Source organism: Ursus americanus, chromosome 3, assembly GCF_024610735.1.
Source record: "Ursus americanus isolate L20-20 chromosome 3, mUrsAme1.1.p, whole genome shotgun sequence".
NCBI lineage: Eukaryota > Metazoa > Chordata > Mammalia > Carnivora > Ursidae > Ursus > Ursus americanus.
The window spans coordinates 99,886,065-99,908,623 of NC_142129.1; the positions used below are offsets into that span (position 1 = coordinate 99,886,065).

General features: G+C 38.2%; 1 protein-coding gene across 1 annotated transcript; it reads left to right on the top strand.

Moving 5' to 3' along the window:
* Positions 1-16,614: 16,614 nt before the first annotated feature.
* Positions 16,615-17,418, top strand: POM121L12 (POM121 transmembrane nucleoporin like 12). Its single transcript, XM_045788538.2, has one exon. It carries the CDS (start codon positions 16,615-16,617, stop codon positions 17,416-17,418), a length of 804 nt encoding a protein of 267 aa, XP_045644494.1.
* Positions 17,419-22,559: the final 5,141 nt, after the last annotated feature.

The window sequence follows — 22,559 nt, forward strand, 5'->3', positions numbered from 1 at the left end:
TTATCGGCCAATGCAATATCTCTGATGAATATAGATATAAATATCTTCAATAAAATATTAGCAAACCAAATTCAACAATACATGTAAAGGATCATATAACATGATCAAGTGGGATGTATAACAGGGTTGCAAAAATAGGTCAATATTTTTAAACCAATCAAAATAAAAGATAATCATATGTTTATCTCAAAAGAGAGAAAAAACAGTTGACAAATTTCAATGATAGTATGATAGTATGATAAAAACACTTCAACAAGAAGGTATAGCAAGAACGTATTTTAGTATAATAAAGGCTGTATGTGATGAGACCATAGCTAAGTTTAATCCTCACTGGTGAAAAACTGAAACAAGACAAGGATATTCGTTCTCACCACTCTTACTCAGCATAGTATTGGAAGTTGTAATCAGAGAAGTTAAGCAAAGCTTCTAAATCGGGAATGAAGAAGTAAAACTGTCTCTATTTGTGACCAAGATAATTTTATATGTAAAAAATCCTAAAGACTCCTCAGGGGGGGAAAAAAGCTGTTTCAACTAAGGAAAAAAAATCTGTGAAGTTATAGGATATAAAATCAGTATGCAAAACTCTGTTGTATTTTTAAATACTATCATTGAACTATCAGAAAGAAAAATAAAGTAGTTGCACTTACATTTGTATCAACAACAATAAAATTCCATGGTATAAATTTAACCGAGGAGGTGAAAGTCCTGTGCACTGAAAACTATCAGGCATTGATTAAGAAACTGAAGAAGCACAAACAAATGAAAAGATTCTGAACAACAGACAATTCTAAAGTATTTATGGAATCACAAAAGACCCAGAATAGAAAAACCAGTATTGAGAAAGAAAATAAAGCTAGAGGCATCATGCTCCCTGATTTCAAATTATATTACAAAACAATATTAATCAAAACAGTATGGTACTGGCATAAAAGGAGATACATAGATCAATGGAACAAAATAGAAATACCAGAAATAAAACTACATATAAATGAATTAATTTATGACAAAGAAGACAAGGATGTATAATGAAGAAAGAACCATCTCTTCAATAAGTGGAACTGGGAAAACTAGACTATCACATGAAAATAATGAAGTTGGAGCACTTTCTTATGCCATACACAAAAATTAACTCAAAATGGATTAAAGACTTAAATGTAAGGGGCGCCTGGATGGCTCAGTCATTAAGCATCTGCCTTCGGCTCAGGGAGTGATCCCAGGGTCCTGGGATCGAGCCCTGCATCAGGCTCCCTGCTCTGCTGGGAGCCTGCTTCTCCCTCTCCCATTTCCCCTGCTTGTGTTCCCTCTCTTGCTGGCTGTCTCTCTCTCTCTGTCAAATAAATAAATAAAATCTTAAAAACAAAACAAAACTTAAATGTAAGACCTGAAGTCATAAAGGTCTTAGAAGAAAATGTAGGTGGTAAGCTTGACATCAGTCCTGCCTTGGTCTTTTGGATCTGACGCCAAAAGCAAGGAGAACAAAAGCAAAAAATAAACAACTGGGACTACATTAAACCAAAAAGCTTCTGCATAGCAAAGGAAACAACAAAATTAAAAAGCTATCAAGTGAATGGTAAAAAAGAAAAAAAATTGCAAATCATATAACAAATTAAGGGTTAAGATCCAAAACATATAAAGAATTTATACAACTCAATAAAAACAACAATAAAATGACAAAAAGTAGAATTTAAAAATGGGCTTAAGATCCAAAAACACTTTTTTTTTTTTTTAAGAAGAAATACAAATGGCCAACAGGCACATGAAAAGATGCTTGACATCACTAATCAGGGAAATGCAAATCAAAACCACGATGAGAAATCACCTCATGCCAGTCAGAATGGCTACTATAGAAAGGCAAGAAATAACAAGTGTTGGTGAAGAGAACCCTTATGCACTGTCAGTAGAAATATAAAATGGTGTAGCCTTTACAGAAAACAGTTTGGCTTCCTCAAGAATTAAAATTAGAACTATTATAATTCAGCAATACCACTTCTGGGTATTTATCCCAAGAAAATGAAAACACTAATTTGAAAAGATATGTGTACCCCCATGTTTATTGAAGCATTATTTTATGGAAAAAACCTAAACGTCCATTGACTGATGGATGGATAAAGAAGATGTGGTATATATAAACAATGGAATACTCCCTAGCCATAAAAAAGAATGAAATCTTTCCATTTGTGACAACGTGGGTGGACCTTGACAACATTATGTTAAGTCAAATAAGTAAGAAAGAGAAAGCCAAATGCCCCATGACTTCACTTATATGTGGAATTAAGAAAAAACAAACAAAACAAAACAAAGCAAAACTCCTAGATACAGAGAAGAGACTGATGGTTGCCTGGAGTCGTTGGTGGGCAAAATGGGTAAAGAGGATTAAGAGATACAAACTTCCAGTTATAAAATAAATAAATCATGGAGATGTAATGGAAAACATGGTGACTATAGCCAATAATACTATATTGTATATTTAAAAGCTGCTATGACAATAGATCTTGAAAGTTCTCATCGTAAGAAAAGTAATATGTAACTATGTATGATGATGGATGGTAACTAGACTTACTGTGGTTATCATTTTGCAATACATACAAATATTGAATTGTTATGTTGTAGACCGCAAACTAATTTAATGTTATATATCAAGTATAAAATAAGCAAGTAAGTATGTAAATAAATACATATTAAGTAAATAAGCAAATAAATAAATGTAAAGAGATCAATTCTGGTCTTTGAAAGAAAGTCTCAGTTGAGGAAGAAAATCTAGCTGTGTGCTATTTATGAGACATAGAGAAACCAAAATAAAATTGAGTACAAAAGTAGAGAAAAATAAATTACATCAGGCATATACTGACCAGAAGAAAATTTTCAGACAAAATAGGCATAAAGTTAAGAAATCTGTTTGTGAGGACAAAGGTCACTCAAAATTATAAAAAGAAAATTTATCAGAAGCACATAAATATCCTATTTAAGTATGTACTATTTAAAATTAATGAACATCAATGGAATTACAAGGAGACTGATAAGTTGCCCATCATTGTGGAGATTTTTAACCATATACATTTCTAAATAATAGCATGAAAAATAGGAAATAATGAAATAAGGGAGTATTTGAATGACACTATTAGAAATTTTAATATAAGGAGTAATATATTTTCTTCTATACACATAAAAAAATGTTTATCAAAAAACATTTCCAAATGAAAAGCTGCAAATTAAGTCTCTGAGGTACAAAATAAAATGAAATTACAGAACATATTTAGGCAACAATGCAGTAAATTTGGAAATCAATAAAATGGGACAGATGAAAAAAATTTAAATTTTTGGAAGTTTGTAATTTTTAAGAAAACAAAAATTTTGAGTGACCTTGAGAAATAAAGTGTATATTAAATTGTGGATTTTTAGATAAAATTATGTATAAAGAAATATATAGATTAAAAATGCCTATATTAGAGCACTGAGTAATGTATGTTAATTACACTTCAATAGAAAAAAGAGAAAAATACATATGTTAGAAAAGTAGAAGTAAACTGGTTATGAATTCAACTACAGAAGTTAAGAAGGTAACTAAGCAAACACAGTGTTGAATATAAAAATTAAAATATGATGAAATGGGGCTGTCTGGGGGGCTCAGTGGGTTAAGCATCCTACTCGGTTTTGGCACAGGTCGTGATCTGAGGATGGTGAGGTCCAGCCCCATGTTGGGCTTCACATTCAGAGCAGGGTCTGTTTAAGATTCTTTCTCCCTCCCCCCTCTGCCTCTTCCCTAGCTCTCTCTCTCTTTCTCAAATAAATAAATACATCTTTTAAAAATTGATGAAATGAGTGAAACAGGTGATGGGGTTAAAATAGAAAAGGAAAAAATGGTGAAAATGATAAAATAGAAAATAAAAGATTAAAACCAAATGCTAAACTTTGGATAATACTTCAAAAATTAACTTAATCTTCATCAAGACCACAGAAGAAAAACAAACCAAAAATATCAATATAGAGAGCAAAAATAATATTAAATGCAATTTTAGAAATTATAGATAAATAGTCGATGTTCTAAAAAAGGTATAAATGCCTAAAATTTATTCATGCAGAAATAGAAAACATGAGAGGGATTATCTATACTTATTTTTTGAACTTGATTCAAATTTCCATATCTTTCATAAAAGATGTTTCAGACAATGGAAAAAGAATGAAAGCTCTCTGACTCAGTTTTTTATGCTAGTATAATTTTGACACCAAAACTTTCAAGGATAATAAAAAAAAAAAACAAAAACAAAAAAAAAAAACCCTAAAAGTCAATTTTAACTTATAAGGTTATATATAAGTATTTTAGATGAATATCAATATGATAATGAATTGATAAATAAGAAATCCATTGGTGAAACAGTTTTTAACTAAAGAATGTAAAGATGATTTAAACATAGCAGATCAACATAATTACTACTCAGTGTTGAAAAAATATATAAATGTATCAAGAGATACACAAGCAATATTTATAAAATTCAGTGCACATTCACACAAATACTCCTAGAAAACTAGGAACATTATTAATGTGATAGGAGTATCCCATGGTATAACAAACATATTATATAATAATAAAACTTTAAGAGACTTTATTTTTTGTTAGAAAGAATAAAATGATGTCTATTTTCAATGCAATAGTTAAGTAGCTTTCTTAGAAGTAAAAGAAAACAAGTACTATAAGAAAATAGAAACGTGTGGAATATAGATTGAATAGAAATAAAAACAATTTACATTCTTTGGAGGTGGTTTTTGTATATAGAAAACAGACTCCACGGGGTAATGTTAGAATTCAGGTGTTTATTAATGTTGCTGAATGCAAGGTCCTAATACAAAAGTCAATAGTATAGACGGTCCATGACTCAAGTTGGTTCAACTTACATTTTTTGTCTTTAGGATGGTGTGAAAACAATACTCATTCAGTAGAAACAATACTTCAGATTTTGAATTTGGACCTTTGCCCAGGCTGTCGATAGGCAGTATAATCCTCCCTGTGACTCTGGGCGGTGGAAGTGAGCCCCGGCTCCGTCAGCCCCCTGGTCGTGATGCTCAACGACCGACACGCGGACTCCCATCCCGTGTCCCACATTCAGGACAGTATTCAGCAAATCACATGAGATATTTAACACTTTATAATAAAATAGGATTTCTGTTAGATTTTGCCCAACTGTAGGCCAATGTAAGTGTTGTGGGCATATTTAAGGTAGGCTAGGCTAACCTATGATGTTTGGTCAGCAAGGTGTATTAAATATATTTTTGACTTACATGTTTTCCATTTATGACGGGTTTATCAGGACATAACACCATCGTAAGTCAAGGAATATCTGTATTCCTATATACAGGGAAATTCTGACAAAAATATTTTGAAAAATAATGCCATTTGCAATAGAAGCAAATTATAAGGCATGGAAATAAATCTGACACAATGTATAAAAGACTTTCATAAAGAAATTATAAAACATTAAAGGGCTTTAAAGAATCGCATAAGAGAGAGTATTCTTATGATTGCACTTAGAAAATACAGCATCACAAGGAATGGCAATGTTTCCTCCGTTCATCTGTAAGTCAACTGCAATTTTAGTCAATATGCCACTGGCTTTTTTGTCATTATTTCGGCAAAAAGATGTTACAATAACTACTGAGGAATAAATGGTCAAGGATATCCAAGACAGGGGCACCTGGGTGGCTCAGTCATTAAGCGTCTGCCTTCGGCTCAGGTCATGATGTCAGGGACCTGGGATGGAGTCCTAAGTTGCGCTCCCTGCTCAGCAGAGAGCCTGCTTCTCCCTCTGCCACTCCCCCTGCTTGTGTTTCCTCTCTTGCTCTCTGTCATAGAAATAAATAAAATCTTAAAAAAAAAAAAAAAAAAGAATATCCAAGACAGCATTGAGGAAGAATAAGGATGGTGAACTTACATTCAAGAAAGCACAAAACAACAGGTAGAGCGATAGTAATTAAAAAAGCAAGGAAATGCTAAAGCAAAGTAATACACGACGACTGAATGTAATGATTTGCCTGGAAACACACACAGGGGTAAATATATTTAAAACTATGGTGGTGGCATTTAAACCAGTGAAAGAAAGGACAGATTATTATATAAATGAGACTGCAAGTGGCTTTTCACGTGGATAAGTAAGTTTGAAATTTGAATCCTATAACACAACCTATTCTTACCAAAATTGCAGATGAGTGAAAACCCACAAAGTAGGGAAACAAGGTTTTGATTCTGGAGATAGAGGACAGAAAAAGAACAATCTTTAAAAGAAATAGGGATCAACTTCACTTCATTGTAGAGAAAGATCATCCATTTAGAATGAGAAAAACACCATAAAATAAAAAGAAGAAATTTGCAATAAAAAAAGTCATCATTTCAACATTGGTAGATTTACTATAAAACCTTTAATATTTAGCTCCTCTTGCAGTTCAGACGCCAAGTATCAGTTTGGCTCCATTTTCTATGCCAGCTATTGATGGGATCAGATGACATTTATCATTTTAGGTGGGGTGTGCAATCTTGATGATGCTGAGGAAATGTCAGGTGCAATTTTCCTTCTAATTGCATTGTCATGTTTCATAATAGTAGAGAATAAAGGGAAACATTTTCATACATATGATTTTCTTTTTTACATCTCTTTTCATTCTTCATCTTTCTGGTCCTTGTGAACACTGATGTTGTTATGTCCCTTGCACTACACATTACTGTGTGGAGTCTCATTGACCCTATTCTAATACCGTTTAAACTCTACTAAAGACACATTAAAATACATGCACCCTCCTTGCTAAAACCGGAATGCTTTTATGAGGTAAAGTAAGTAGACTGAATGGCACAGATGTGTTCGTTTAAAAGAAATGGTGTCACTGCAGGCATGAAGCCTGGATATTCAAGATGATTTAGCCTAGACCCACAATTTATCCCACAGAATTATTCACGACTATTCTGATTCTCCATCTTCAAAACACCAGTCAACCATATTTCCATGTAACTGACTTTAGCTCAGTATTCATCAAGAAAAAAATTTTGTTGGGTATGCAAATGGTGTAAATTTCCATTTGTCTTCCCCAAACTTTCTGTGTCATGATTTCTCTTTCCACATGTCCTGTCTATTGCCATATGTTAAGATTCTAGATTCCTTCTTGCATCACCTTAGCCATTTGAGAAAAACTGTTAACTGCATGGCCTGGGTTGTTTTTGTTTATTTTGTTTGTTTTCAATACTTAGATTTGCATCTAATGCACAGACTTAATTTCATTAAAAGACAAATATTTTTTACAGTTATGTCATCTTTGAGATACAAAGACGTAGTCTGAAGTTTCTTGTCCCATGGCCCTCTGAATTCCAGACAGAATATACTTATCACTTTTCTCTTAGCTATAAAGTTAATCACCTATGTGGAATTTATATTGACATGCCTTCTGTCAGTGGACTGAAGTTTTTTTCCGCTAATATTTGCTTTTATTTACTTATTCATACAATTAACAAAAATAAACTCATCAGCCTATCATTTACAGCACTGAACATTTTTACTATCTTGAAATTGGATCTATATTTTCTTAGACTACATCATCCAACATCACTCCCTTTTTGTAGAATTCCTAAAATCTCATTCAAAGTGCTCAGTAATTTAATTTGTGGCATAATATTTTTAGGACAAAAGAAATAAAGTTTTTCAAGGTTTGATTTTAAAATATAATGAATCAAACTTAATGAAGATGTGAATATAATTGATTAATATAATATGATATATCACATTAATTCATATAATCATCTCAAGACACAAATAATTTATTAATAAGAACTAATGCTTATGATATATTAATTTATACTTCTTAAAATGCATACATTGTAAGATTGATTTTAATTCATTCAAAACATGGTAAGAGTTTGGTTGAAAATCATTATCTTAACTAAAAAATCCAAACTCATGTTCTTTGGAGTAATAATTTAGAGCCAAGTAGGTTTATGGAAATTATAATTTTAAGTGATTGCTATAATTTCATTTTTTTTTATTTTGGATCAGGAATCAGGCACCTTCACTATATATCTTCCAAAATTTATTTTAAAAATGTCTCTCTAAAACCTTAAAAATAAATTCAATATAAGCATATTGCTGTCTCTGTTGAGACAGTAAATAAGTCACCTCGCAAACATGATTTAAATAATTGATCTGCAGATCAGACTAGTGAGGTGGTGGGCACAATAATGAGTTTGAAAAATAAAAAAACTGGTCACATGGATTTGAATGCTAAATGACATTCGTTTTCCAAGTAGATTTGATTTGGTCAACAAAGCTTAACCAATCAGCTTCCCAGGAAATGACTTTGTCCTGAGATTGCTGAATGCGTAATTTCAGCCAAGAATACAATATTCAGTATTTTGGCATTCAGAATAACTTGTGGTAAATTAAACCAATATAACCAATGCCTGACAGTCAACCAGTTACTTAGTTTGTAGGTTTTACACAATTATAACCATAAACCCATGAACTCTGGCACGTACTTGTTCCATTGTTTATTTTTGCCGTCATTACCGTGAAGATGGTAACATACCATATGCTGCGGATTACTGAGCCTTTACATCTTAGACATTGTTCAATCTGTAAGACTGTACTATTTTTTTTTTAGTAGCATGACTCTGTTGACATAATAGTTAAGTGCGATCAAGGCAAAGCCCATGCTGGCTCCTCAGTGGGACCGTTTCATTTCATTCATTTGATTTCATTTATTTTACATCAAATGAATCATTCATGAGAATGCCTATTAGTAGTCAAGTCAACAAGAGACATGCGTGGTTTCTGATGCTTAATCGTTCTTGACTTACATTATTTTTAATACATTTTAGGATGACTTTTCAATTTCAGGCGAGCCCAAGACTAGCAGAAATGATCCTAGTAAAAGACCTGGATACCAAGGAGCATGCACTCCAATGCCAGTACCCGTGGAGCTCATCTTTCTTAAAAGCTACGAAAATACGTTTCCCACTGTGACATCCAATATTCCAAAGAGACTTCTCTAGAAATCACCCCTTCATTATGTCTTTGTAATTACTGTTTTCTGTCTGATGAATCTTACGCAAGCTGTGAGACTTTGAATTATGGATCTGGGAGAGTTACGAGAACAAAACTAGCGGCAGTTCCTGCAGCTAACCATGCCAATCCTGCTTTCCCAGGCAGCCACTGTCACTGCTCTCCGCTCTGTCATCTGTGCTCATTTTTTTGGTGAGTTGATCAAAATTTTAACTACAGGACCTTGGGGTGAATTTCTCATTTTACAAGTGTTGGGCATCCACAGCCGCTAAGATATTGTATACAGCAGCACTCAAGAGACATCATTTTTGCCCTTAAAACTTTCATTTTCAGGAAGAAATAGTTCAGCATAAAATGCCACCTCTATTTTCATTTTATGGCCTGAAAGTTTTGATTATAGAATTATATCTGAATGGGACATTAGAAGGCACACATTTTGTTCTGTATATATTTAACAAACTATTGGATACATAATAGGAGATCATTCTAAAAAGAATGCAATGTCATAGGATTATGTTCTGAAATTTCCGGAAGTGTAAATCTTAAAAGGAATTAATTTTTTTTAGAAGCCAAATACGTGAGTGGAAGGTAAAAGCTGAACCTTTACAAATGTAGGAAATAATCTTTCAGTGAGCATTTATTAAGTGCCAATACATGTGGCAGCTGCTATGCTCAGTGCTGGCTTTATTGTCCAGTAAATGGACTTAATGCTTGAACTATCTTACATTCTGAGATGTAGTCATATATATGGTAAGGGAGCAGACATGCAACTCTCTTCATCAAAGGTTAGACCTGTATGTAAGTGAACGTAATTTTCTAATAGTGGAAAACCTTGGGCAAATGAACATGGAGCGAAATGGAAGGAAGAAGTTGCACCATCATGGGCGCCTGGATGGCTCAGTCGGTGAAGCATCTGCCTTCGGCTCAGGTTATGATCCCAGAGTCCTGGGATTGAGCCCCACATCAGGCTCCCCGCTTAGTGGGGAGTCTGCTTCTCCCTCTGACCTTCCCCCTGGCTTGTTCTCTCTCTCGCTTGCTCACTTTCTCCCTCTCTCAAATAAATAAATAAACTCTTAAAAAAAAAAAAAAAGGAAAGAAAAAAGAAGTTGTGCCATCAGGCATGTCAACTAAATCAATGCTGACCAACAAGCGGGATGCCAGAGTCCCCAGCAGGCCATGTTGCCCAGCCCAAAACCAGCCAGCCCAGTCATTTCGGAACACAGTTGACAACTGGATTCACTGGGAGGACTTTTAAACCTTACATTATGGATTCACAGACATTCTCCAGACCATTTTAATCAAAATAGCAGGACAAGGAGTTTTGCGAGTCATTCTAACATGCAACTAGGACTGAGAACTTTGTTCTCATCTCTCTCAAAGTACACATGTTCAAATGCTGAGGTGATTGATCCGGAATAGCACCTGAGGCCAAGCTTCAAACAAACCTTCAGGGTATGACTGAGATCACCAGTCTTTGACAGCTTGTCATCTATTAGAAATGCACATTATAGGCCACACCTCAGATCTACTGAACCAAAATCTACATTTCAACATCTACAGATGATTTTAATGAACATTAAATTTTCAGAAATGCTCCTAAAAAACACACATTTTTCCCAAGTGAGGAAATACAATTTAGATATCAGATGATAGTCTCCTTTCCCTTCAATACCTAACTTAAATTGGTGTAACTGCAATAAACGCTAGATCCTAAAACCACATGCACACACAATTAAGCCTATAGCAGCAATTTTCAAACTGTGGTCCCAGGGCAGGTGTCATTGTATCAACTGGGAAGATTTCTAACAAAGGTAAATTGTTGGAACCTGTACAGAATTCCCGGGAGCAGGATCAACAATCTCTGTTTAGCACGTCCCAGTGATTCTGAGGCTGCACACTCATGTCTGAGAACCACTAACCCATAAAATCATTGTAATACTGTAACTAATCAGAATGTAGAAGTTAAAAATATTTTCTAAAAGACACATGAACTAAACTATTAACTTTAAATATATCGATTTTAAATTTAATTCCCTTAAAATGAGATCAAAGAAATATAAAAAATAGTATTTTGATAACAATATTAGAAAATGAGATGGGGCAACATCAGCAGATAAGATATTTCAAGGAATTCCTGGATGATAGAAATGGATGGCAATAATTCATGAAATACATCCACACATACCCTGGAGTGGAGGTGAAAATGAAATGCAGAGAAATCCCAGAATGAACAAATAACGAGAGTTGTAGGGAATTCTATGACAGTCTTCAGAATAATTAAGGATATTTATTTCCAGCTGCAGAACCAGTTGACATAGTCCCCCACCCTCGTTAAAATAAAGAGTGAAATTTGAATAGACGCAAAATTCTAAAATATTTTCTCTAAATAGCTAATGACCTATGGAGGAGGGCTTATCAGGTTAGGAATTTAATGATCTAAATAAGAAGAATAAGTAGCAAGTTAATTCTGAACTTCATGAACCACTGGAGATCTCAAAAAGGAAGGAAAGGAAAGGAAAGGAAAGGAAAGGAAAGGAAAGGAAAGGAAAGGAAAGGAAAGGAAAGGAAGAGAGAAAACAAAACAAGCAACAACAAAGTAACCAACCCTGCCCAATAAGTAGGGGTGCATTATGACTATGGTTCTTGTAGTCCTTTTCTAATAAAAACCTGCTAAAATAATGTTCTATGAGTGTATTGTACATCTGTAAGTATTCATATAGCTATATATTTCTATCTATCTATCTATCTATCTACCTATCTATCATCTATCTATCACCTACATTCACGACCACGGTTTTGGGAAAAATTTCAAATTGGCTGTTCTTAACATTAAAAAAACATCAAAAAGAAAGTGAACAAACAACTCAAACAATGGGAGAAATATTTGCAAATCATATATTTGTTAAGACACTTGTATCCAGAATATATAACAAAGTCTTAGAACTCAATAATAAAAACAGGTAAAAAAAAAAAAACCAAAAAAACAAAACAAAAAAAAAACTTGAATAGACATTTCTTCAAGAAAGATGTATGAATGACCAATAAACACATGAAAAGATGTCCCAAACCATTAGTCATCAAGGAAATGCAAGTCAAAACCACAATGGTATACCACTTCACACAAACCACAATGGCTAGAATGGAAATCAGGATCAGTGCTAGAGAAGACAGGGAGGCATTGGGCCCCTCAGATGCTGCTGATAAAATAGTGCAGCCACTGCAAAAAAGTACGTGGCGACTTTTCAAATGATTAGATGTAGAGTTATTGAATGACTGAGAAAAGTTGATTCCTAGATATACATCAAAGATAAATGAAAGTTTTTCCCTATACAGAATTTTATATATGAATGTTCAGAACACATTATTCATAATAGAATAAAGGTGGAAACAACCTAAATGTCCACCAACTAACAAAAAGATAAAGCGTGGTCTGTCCACACAATATGGAATAATGTTGAGTCCTAAAAAGGAGGAAAGCACTGATACATACGCTACGGCACAGATAACCTTGGAAATATTACCAAGTGAAAGAAGTCAGTCACAAAAGACCACATGTTCTCTCATTCCATTTTTCTGAAATCCCACAATATGGGGCTCTATATAGAGAGAAAGTAGATTTGTGGTGGTTTAGAGTTGAGAGGTGGGGGGAATAAGACAGTGATAGGTGAAGGGTAAGGGTTCTCTTTGAGATAATGGAAATATTAAAATTTGGGGCACCTTTGTGGCACAGTCAGTTGAGTGGCTGACTTATGATTTCAGCTCAGGTCATGATCTCAGGGTCCTGAGATCCAACCCCACATCGGGCCCCTTGCTCAGCAGGAGTCTGCTTGAGATTCTCTCTCCGTCTCCCTCTCCCTTTGCCCCTCCCCTCCAAAATGAATGAACAAATCTTTAAAAAAATTTATATTTAATTAAAATTTAAGTTAAAAATTAAATTTCCATATTTGTGAAATATTAAAACTCCCATATTTATGAATGTACTAAAAGCCAGTGAATTGTGCATGAGTGAATTGCATGGCATATACATCATATCTCAATAAAGTTGTTTCAAAAAAAAGGTTACTTAATATGTACAAGTAAACAATACAACCAAAGAAATGAAATCCATGATCCCAATTTGGACCCAAGTTGCTGAGGGGAACAAAGTGGTCAGCTCTACCAGCATGAGATAAACGTAAAGACCACCAAGCTCAGGTTAACAGGCACAGCAAAAGAATTGCCATATTTGTAGCAGCACTTAGGGAAAAAAATGAATAAAAAGAAATGGAGAGCTATACAACCAGATTTCTGTAAGAAAAAAGGAATTTAATGATATGTTATATCATTATATATATATGCAATGTTTTCAATAAGAATTCTAGAATGCTTTAGAGCTTCAAGCTATCTGAATGTATAATTTAATTAAAGGGAAATATAAAACGATTAAGTTGCTAAAAAAAAAAAAATAAGCATTCCTAAAAAATACCTGGTCAGTACTCTTCTGAAGTGTCAAGGTCATGGAAAACAGGAAAGATGGATAAACTCTCATAGACTCAAGCAGACTGAAAGGACTAGCTCCTGAAAAAGAAAAGGAACAATTGGTAAAATTCAAATAGAGAATGGGGTTCGTTTCACAGCATTGAGCTGGAGTTAATTTCATAGTTCTGAAAACTTACCATAGTTACGTAACTTAAGAACATTAAGGGAAGAGAAGGGAACTTGTGCGGGCAGAGTTTCTCAGTGCCTGCAGGGCTGACGGCTACGGCCACACCGTTCTCTGCTGTGGGGCCTGGCTTGGGCACCACCGGATGTTCAGCAACACCCGTGGCTTTACCCTGTATCCCCAGCCTACTTTCTCTAATGACCCTGGCACAGCATTTGGAAAGCAGCAAAGCTGCCTCTCATCGGGAACCACTGACTTACATTAATGTCAAGGAACCAAAAGAAATCTCTTATCTCTTTATGTGTGAGAAGGAGAAGAAGCAGACATATTTGAGGTCTATGAAAATAACTTTTAACTAATCAGCAAACATGTCGATTTACTGGTAAAGATACATGTAGAAGTGGTTAACTTGTGGCTGGCTGTGCCTCACCAGCAGAGAGACAGTGGTTTTTGGAAGATCGTTTAACCACAAACCAAAATGACACCCACTGGATTACACTGCAAATAGGATGTGGGAAACTCTGTCGATCCTGGGGGTTGAGATACACTTTAAGAAATCTATATTCAATTGCATTAATGGTCCATTCTGATGATAATGATATCATCATCTTAAGAGGCTTCTTAGCTATAAAAGTCATTTCTATCATTATCAAGAAATGTCTTTTTAAGAAGAAAATTATAGCATAGGAAGTTCTTGTTTTCAAAATCATAATCTGTGGGATCATTAATAAATTAAAAATGTGGAAGAAATGAAACTGAGGGGCGCCTGGTTGGCTCAGTCGTTAAGCATCTGCCTTAAGCTCAGGGCGTGATCCTGGGGTCCTGGGATTGAGCCCCACATTGGGCTTCCTGCTCTGCTGGGAGCCTGCTTCTTCCTCTCCCACTCCCCCTGCCTGTGTTCCCTCTGTCACTGGCTGTCTCTCTCTCTGTCAAATAAATAAGTAAAATCTTAAAAAAAAAAAAAAAAGAATTGAAAATGAATTGGTGAGTGGGAAGTGTTACGGATCTCATCCTCCAGTACACCTTGGCTGATGGCATGCCTACCTCTCCAACAAGTGACTTCTTTCCAAACTGCAGAAGCTTTGTGAAGCCTTCAGGAGACTCCTTGTCATGTCCTCAGTAGTCACCTGTTTGCCGCTCAGAATTGGAATGCCCCTGCTGCTTGCTCTTGGATTTGGTACTTACTTTGCCAGCCTCTACTTTTCTGTACCTTTACTGGCTAGCTCACAGGCACCTTGCACATGTGCTTTTGAGGAAAACATTCTGGAGGACAGTTTGCCTTATGCCACCTTCAACAGACCTCCGAACTCCATCACTATAAATAAATATATATATATATATATATATATGTATGTATATATATATATATGTGTGTGTGTGTGTGTGTGTGTGTGTGTGTGTGTGTGTCTTCAAACACTGTTTTTGCAGTCAGATTCTTTTTAACTGTTAGTTGGAAATGTGAGCCACATGGATTCCCAGGAAAAATGGAAAAAAAAGAGAAATTGCATTAACGTTCAAGAGGAATAAAATCTATATATGATGCATGAAGCCTAAATTATAGGACAGTCTTCATAAAACCAATGTTGTCGGGGCTAAAACATAAATCATGGTCTACTACCATTTCCTTAAGAAGCAAATTGCAGAAAGTAACATTAACAACCATTCTAGAAGAATAAAACATGTATCACATTTACAGAAACAAAAACTAGTTATTTATTTTTCCTTAAAAGAGCATTCAAGTGAATTATGTTTAGTTTTTAAGATAATGAAAGAGAATGGCCATCTGTCAATACCTGATCTGTAATTTTTATGAACTACAAGAATTATTATACCTTATCCTTCTAAAGTCAAGTACAAAGACAGAGACAGCTCTGCTGCTGGAGGTGTAGACTTGTACAGACACTGTGGAAAATAGTTCGGTAATTTCTCAAAAAATCGAACAGTTAAGGAACGACTGGGTGGCTCCATAGGTGAAGCCTAGGAATTTGATTTTGTCTCAGGTCATGATCTCAGGGTCATGAGGTCGAGCCCCACGTAGGGCTCCCTGCTCCGCATGGAGTCTGCATAAGGTTTCTCTCCCCCTCTCCCTCTGCCCCTCCCCCAGCTAATATGTGCTCTCTCTCAAATAAATAAATCTTAAAAAAAAAAAAAAGTTCAACAGTTAAGGTATGGCCTAGCAATTCTACCCTCACTATACACCCAAGAGAAATGAAGACATTTGTCCACATAAACTTTTATACACGAAGAATGTTCATAACAGCATTATTCATAATATCAGAAGAGTGGAAACAACCCGAATGTCCATTAACTGGCAAAGGATAAACAACACTGGTCTATCCGTGCAATGGAATATTGCTGGATCACAAACAGAGTGGGAAGCCACTACCTGCTACTGTGTGGATGGACCTTGCAAACAGTATTCTGAACGAAAGAAGCCAGGCACAAAAGACTACCTATTACATAACCCCGTTTACACGAAAGCCCGCAATAGGGAAATGGTGATGGGTGCATGTATCTGTGAATGTGCTCAAAGTCATAGAACTGTACTCTTTGGGTGAAGTGTATGGTATGTGAATGATACTGCAATAAAGATGCCGGGGGTTGGGGAGTGGAGATCGTGAGCTTCTAGGCCTCTCTCCACAGCCAAACTCTTGCTATCAGCAGCAAGAAGAACAGAGGCTGGAGGCTGTGACCTTCAGATAAGCGTGCACACGCAGGCTGCAGCCGCTCCTGCAGACTTCTCCCGTGTCCCCTCTGCCAGCCTCACGCGCCCGCGGGGTGTGGAGGGTTCCAGCGCCCAGGCCCACGCGCTTTCCGTGCACCCAGATGCCAACGGTCATCCGAGCTCCAGGCACTTTGGCCGCAGCTGTGCCCGGCGACATTGGGAACTTCTGGAAGCCGAATCCCCACTAGAAGGCCCCCTCCCCGACGCCCGCTCTCATGGGCAGCTACCTGAGCACACCCAAGCCCGCGCTGCAACCCCTCGCCCAAGGGCGCCCGAACCCTCGGCCCAGGCCTGCCCAGGCCGAGGACGGTGGGCACCACATCTGCCCCGGGCGCCTCCCGCGGATGCCGCCCAACTGGGACCCCGCCAAGCCAAGGAGGGTGGTCACCGAGGCGTGGAGGCGCTTTCCCGCCAAGCCACCTCCTGAGACAGTCCTGGGGCCGGATCTCTCCAGCGCCTGGGAGAATTACATGAAGCGGTGGCTCTGGAGTGCCCGCCACCCACGGCGGCTCTGGAGCCCTGTGACGGTCAAGATCGCACCCCCTGAGGGCAGAAGGAGCCCCTGGGTGTCCCAGGCACAGGGGCACGGTGCCTGCCCTGCAGGCCTTTTCCCCCCGGAGGAGCGTCCAGACCCTTGTGCCAAGGAGACCGTACTGAGGGCTCTCAGCCAGTGCCAGAAGGGGAACAGGAAGTTTGACGGGCCCCTGTGGTTTGAGATCCCCGAGAGCGTTAGCAGGAGGCGGGACCCGGAGCCCAGGCCATCTGCCTTTAAGCCCCTGATCAGAAATGGAGTGGTCCCTTCCTTCGTGCCCAGGCCAGGGCCTCTGATCAGAAACCTTCACTCCTGGAGCTACAGCGTCTGCAGGGAGGACGCCGACCTCGAGCCTGATGCCCAGCCTTCACTGTCTGCTGCTCACCCCGCTGCAGGGGCTGTGTCAGCCCAGCGCCCAGAGCCTCAGGGGCAGAGCTGGGAGAAGATGCAGCACTCCCGGGGCCTCCCACCCTCCCCCAGTGCATAAGAACACCACCAGGAGGGTCTCTTCCCGCCCTGAGGGCGCCCAGCCCGATGGCTCCTCTGGCTCCTTCCTAAGAGTCAGGGCCCTGTTACCTGCCTCCTAAAACTCAAACCTGTGTATCTATTCTCATCTTGCTGACCCCATGCTCCAGCCCTCCAGGGGACCCTGCCCCAGTATTACTGCAGCCCCCAGACCTGCCTGTCCTTACTCTGGAGAGCCCACACTGAAGATTGTTGATGTTAAACCCCTTGCCTCCTCCTGCCTGCCCAATCCTTCCTGTCTTTTCCCTTCATTTACTGGAAGGCATTCTTCTTTCCCCACCTTCCTTATTTGCCCAGTTTGTATAAATATTTGTTCTTATTAAAAATAATATTAATATTTTAAAAAGATCTTTTTCTATAAAAATAAAAGGAAAACGTGTTCCAGACTATCAAGAGCAAGGGCAAAGACCCTGCACTGGTAATAACTTTTATTTATTTGAGGCCCAAAGAGAAGTCCAGTAAAGCTAGAGAGTGGTGAGAGAAAACATATGAGGTTAGTGACACAGACAAAGATGAAGTAATATAAAGTAATGGGGCCATGGAAGAGTTCGAGTTTTATTCTAAGACCAATAGGTTTTAAGCAGAGGAAACACTAATCAGCTTGATGTGTTTTAAACTGATCATTCTGGCCGTGTGTGGAGAGAGTATTATCCAAAGTCAGCAACTGAGACAGAAGCAAGAGGATCCCAATGCTGTGTTTCAAGCACCAGATGAGGGCAGATTGGTCTGAAAGAGAATGTGGGTAAAAGGTGCACATGAATTTAGGGTGTGTCTTTAAGGTGGATGTTTTGGGGCATCATAATGCAACAGATGATAACATTAAGAAAGTAGAAGAATCCAAGCGTCTTAACTTATTGGTTCCAAAAATTGCATGATGACAGTGCCTTTTATTGAGATGGGAAACACTAATAGAGAACATAACTGGAGATATTGAGGGTTCTAAGTTGGTCATGTTTCCTCAATGCACTCATTTGTTATCCCAGTGAAATTGTCACCTGTGCAGTTGAAAACATGAGTCTGGCACTCAGTGGAGAGTTTGAAGTCAGAGAAATCAATGTAGAAGTCATGAACACATAAGCCCACTGATGTACATGGTGCTAAAATCCAGAGGCTACAGGAGTTCACCAAGCAGAAAGCATAGACAGAGAAGGTTATGGATGAGCCTTATCATGCTCTGTTTAAAGAGAGAGGAACCCTGGGAAAACATGGCCTCAGAGGTAGGAGACAAGTCAGAAACAGTAGGGACGCTGAGGGGAGAGCTTTAGAAGGTGGAATTTATCACCCACATCGGCTGCCGCTAAGAAGTTAAGAGATATTTCACCACTGACTTTGAAATGAGGAATCCTTTTAGAGTGTTGAAAGTAAAGCCTGAATTAATTTGGAAGATATTAGAAGGAGTGGATGTGGAGGCAGGGTCTGGAGAAGCCATGTGGTAGATATTCTGTTGTGAAGTAGAGCAGGCAAATGGGAATGTGGGAGAAAGTTTTACTTTGTTCTGAAATTTTAGTTTGAGAAAGGATAGGAAATCATCCATTCTGATGGCTGAGTAATATTCCATTGTATACATGGACCACATCCTCCTTCTCCATTCATCTGTTGAAGGTCATCTCGGTTCCTTCCACAGTTTGGCTATTGTGGACATTGCTGTTATGAACATTTGGGTGCATATGGCCCTTTTCTCACTACATCTGTATCTTTGGGGTAAATACCCAGTAGTGCAATTGTTGGGTCATAGGGTGGATGAACTGGAGGAGATTATGCTAAGTGACATCAGTTAAGCAGAGAAAGACAATTATCATATGGTTTCACTTATTTGTGGAACATAAGGAATACCATGGAGGACATTAGGAAAAGGAAGGGAAAAATGAAGGGAGGTGGAAACAGAGGGGGAGATGAACCATCAAAGACTATGGACTCCAGGAAACAAACTGAGGGTTTTAGAGGGGAGGGTGGTGGGGGGATGGGCTAGCCCGGTAAAGGGTATTAAAGAGGGCACTTATTGCATGGAGCACTGGGTGTTATATGCAAACAATGAATCATGGAACACTACATCAAAAATTAATGATGTACTGTATGGGGACTAACATAACATAATAAAAAAATAGGAAATATATTCAGCAGTAAAGGGATCTTTGGGAGGATCAAGAGGAATGGATTGCTAAGTGCTTGTGGAGGGTGAGGTGGCTCTCAGACACTTGATCCTCAATCACAGCAGGGTCTGGGGGCAGCGGCTGTGGTGTGGAGTGGACCAGGGAGGGGGGTCTGGGACCCTGGGGAACATCAGTTCTCCATCTTCCACTCTACCAGGGAAGTACAAAGCAATCTCTGTGAGAGAGGACAGGAGGGAAATGTTCGAGGTTTGACAAAACCGCTGAATACGGGAAACTGAATTCTCCATTGGGGAAAAGGGAAAAACTTAGAGAATGTAGTAGAATTATGAGAAAAATATCAAATGTTCATTTCAGGGTTGGGTTCTTTAAACAAAATGGGAAACAAGGAAAAATGATACATTAATCTTTTTCAGATTTTATTTTACCTGAGCTAATATACAAGTGAGGATTGAGTCCACTATTGGTTTTAACCATTACATTTTAACCAATATTCTAATAATATAGTCCAAAAGAATTTAATAAAGACAGAGGAAGCAAAGGAGTTAAGGTGTGTATTAGACAGGGTTCTCCTGAGAATCAGAACCAATATGAGAGAGTGTGCGTGGGCGGGGGGGGGGGGGCATTTGTACTCACCTGTGTAGACACAGAGAGAGAGAGAGAGAGAGAGGTTGATTGATTATAAAGAGTTGGCCCGGGGAGCCTGGGTGGCTCAGTAGGTTAAGCATCTGCCTCTTGCTTTCCTCTCAGGTCATGATCTCAGGGTCGTGAGATTTGAGCCCCCCATAGGGCTCTACGCTCAGCTCAGAGTCTGCTTGAGATGCTCTCTCCCTCTCCCCCACCCCTCCCACTCATGCTCTCTCTGTCTCAGTCTCTAAAATAAATAAATAAATCTTTAAGGAAAAAAAAAAAAAGAATTGGCTCATGTGATTATGAGGCCTGAGAAGTCCCAAGCTGCAGACCGAGGAGAGATGAGTGTTAAGTTCCAGTCCAAGTTTGAAGTCAGGAGAAGACAAATGTCCCTGGGGTGGGGGACAGTCAGACAGGGAGAGAAGTCGTTCTTCCTCAGACTTTCTGTTCTATCCCAGGATTCCAAGGGATTGGTTCAGGCTCCTCCACATTGGGGAGGGCCATCTCCTTTATGCAGTCTAACAATTCAAATGTTAAGTGCATCCAGAAGGATCTTCACAGACACACCCAGAAATAAAGTTTAACCCAACATCTGGGGACCCTGTCACCCAGTCAAGTTGTCATATACAGCTAGCCCTGACAGGGTGTTTCTAAAGTAGTAATTTTAATGTGGATTTTAGAATCAAACTTGTTAGAGAATTTGATGAGAGAGGGACCTAGGTAATGAGAACTCCAGGAAAACTATTGGACTCTTAATGACAGGTGTCAGGGGTTTGAGAATGAGGTGAGGGGAACAGAAATCAATCAGTGTCCTAGAGGAGGTCAAGAAACTTGGTGGATGGAGGGTAAAGGGGCTACGAATAGTGACCAGAACAAGGCTAAGGGGGAAGATCATGAGGAAGGAATTCAAATTTTCATGAGGGCAAGGAAGGTAGCACATGGTTTCTGATGTTATGAGTTTCAAAGTAGTGGGGATTTTTAAAAGAGCAAAGAGAAATCATAGTGTGGGAGGAGCACACATGAGCAGGAGTGCCCCGTTTGCTGGTGCACCCCATAAGCGTCTGGAAACGTGGGGGGAAGAGCGGCTTTGCTTCCAGCTGAGGGGCAGCACATGCACGATCAACGGGGGAAGGAAGGTGAAGAGATCTCAGCTGTGTGGGGATTTTCTAACATCTCATCATGAGTTTCCAGAGGCTTGCAAGGCTTGGGCACACAGGATGGGAAGGAGCTGGGACGTTGGGGGCTTGGGAAGAGATTCCTGATGGGGTTTTCACAGCAGTGCCTCAGGGCAATGTGGTCTATCAGTCAAGTTACAGGATGGACTATTAGTCTGGAATGTATAAACAGAGTTACCAAGAGCACAGAGACTCTATTCCTGTGAACCAGCCTCACAGGGACCTACAGCGACGGATGACCAGCCGAAGCAAAGTGAGGCTTCTGCCCTCGCATCACGGAGGCCCAGCAGTATGGGACATGGAAAGACAAGGAGTCCCTGGGGCAGAGCAGAGATTGCTAAAGCAGATGGGTAAACATTTAATATATGATAATGCTAACATTTAAAATCTGTGTGAAAATAATGAACTACTAGAAACAGTGAATTGCAATTATCAGCTTTCCAGTTGGGAAATAGAACACAGCTCTCTATTTCTCGTGTAAAACATAAATGTAAACATCAAAACTACAAAATAGTTGAAAATTCGAAGGATATATTTTTTTCCCAAGAATAAATGAATTAAAGTTTAATTACACACATAATGAATTTTGAAAATTTAAGCTTTACGCATAATGTTAAAAGCCTTCTACCAATCTCCTCCTTTGGCATTCTTAAGACGGATAAAAACCCAAAACCAAAACAGAAAGTTTGTAATAGCTAATATTTTAAAGACCTAACCTATAATAGAACAAATATTTCAAAGGCAAGTGACAGGGTTGGAGGCTACATCGGTAACCCACATAGCAGGGTTCCGTTATTCCACAAATACAAGGAATCACTAAATATCGAGAGAGAGAGAGAGAGAGAGAGAGAGAAAGAAAGAAAGAAAGAAAGAAAGAAAGAAAGAAAGAAAGAAAGAAGGAAGAAAGAAAGAAAAGAAAAGAAAGAAAGAAAGAAAGAAAGAAAGAAAAAGAAAGAAAGAAAGAAAGAAGAAAGAAAGGAAGAAAGAAGAAAGTGGAATTAATAAAAATGTAACTAGACAGCTCATATAAGAAATCAAATTGTTAATAAATATATACATAATATTCAATGTGTCCTAATTATTCAGAGAAATTTATATATCTATATCCGTATCTATACCTGTAGCTACCTATCCATGCATGGTATTTATACCCATCATAGCCAAAAAAAAAAAAAAAAAAAGGTATCCAT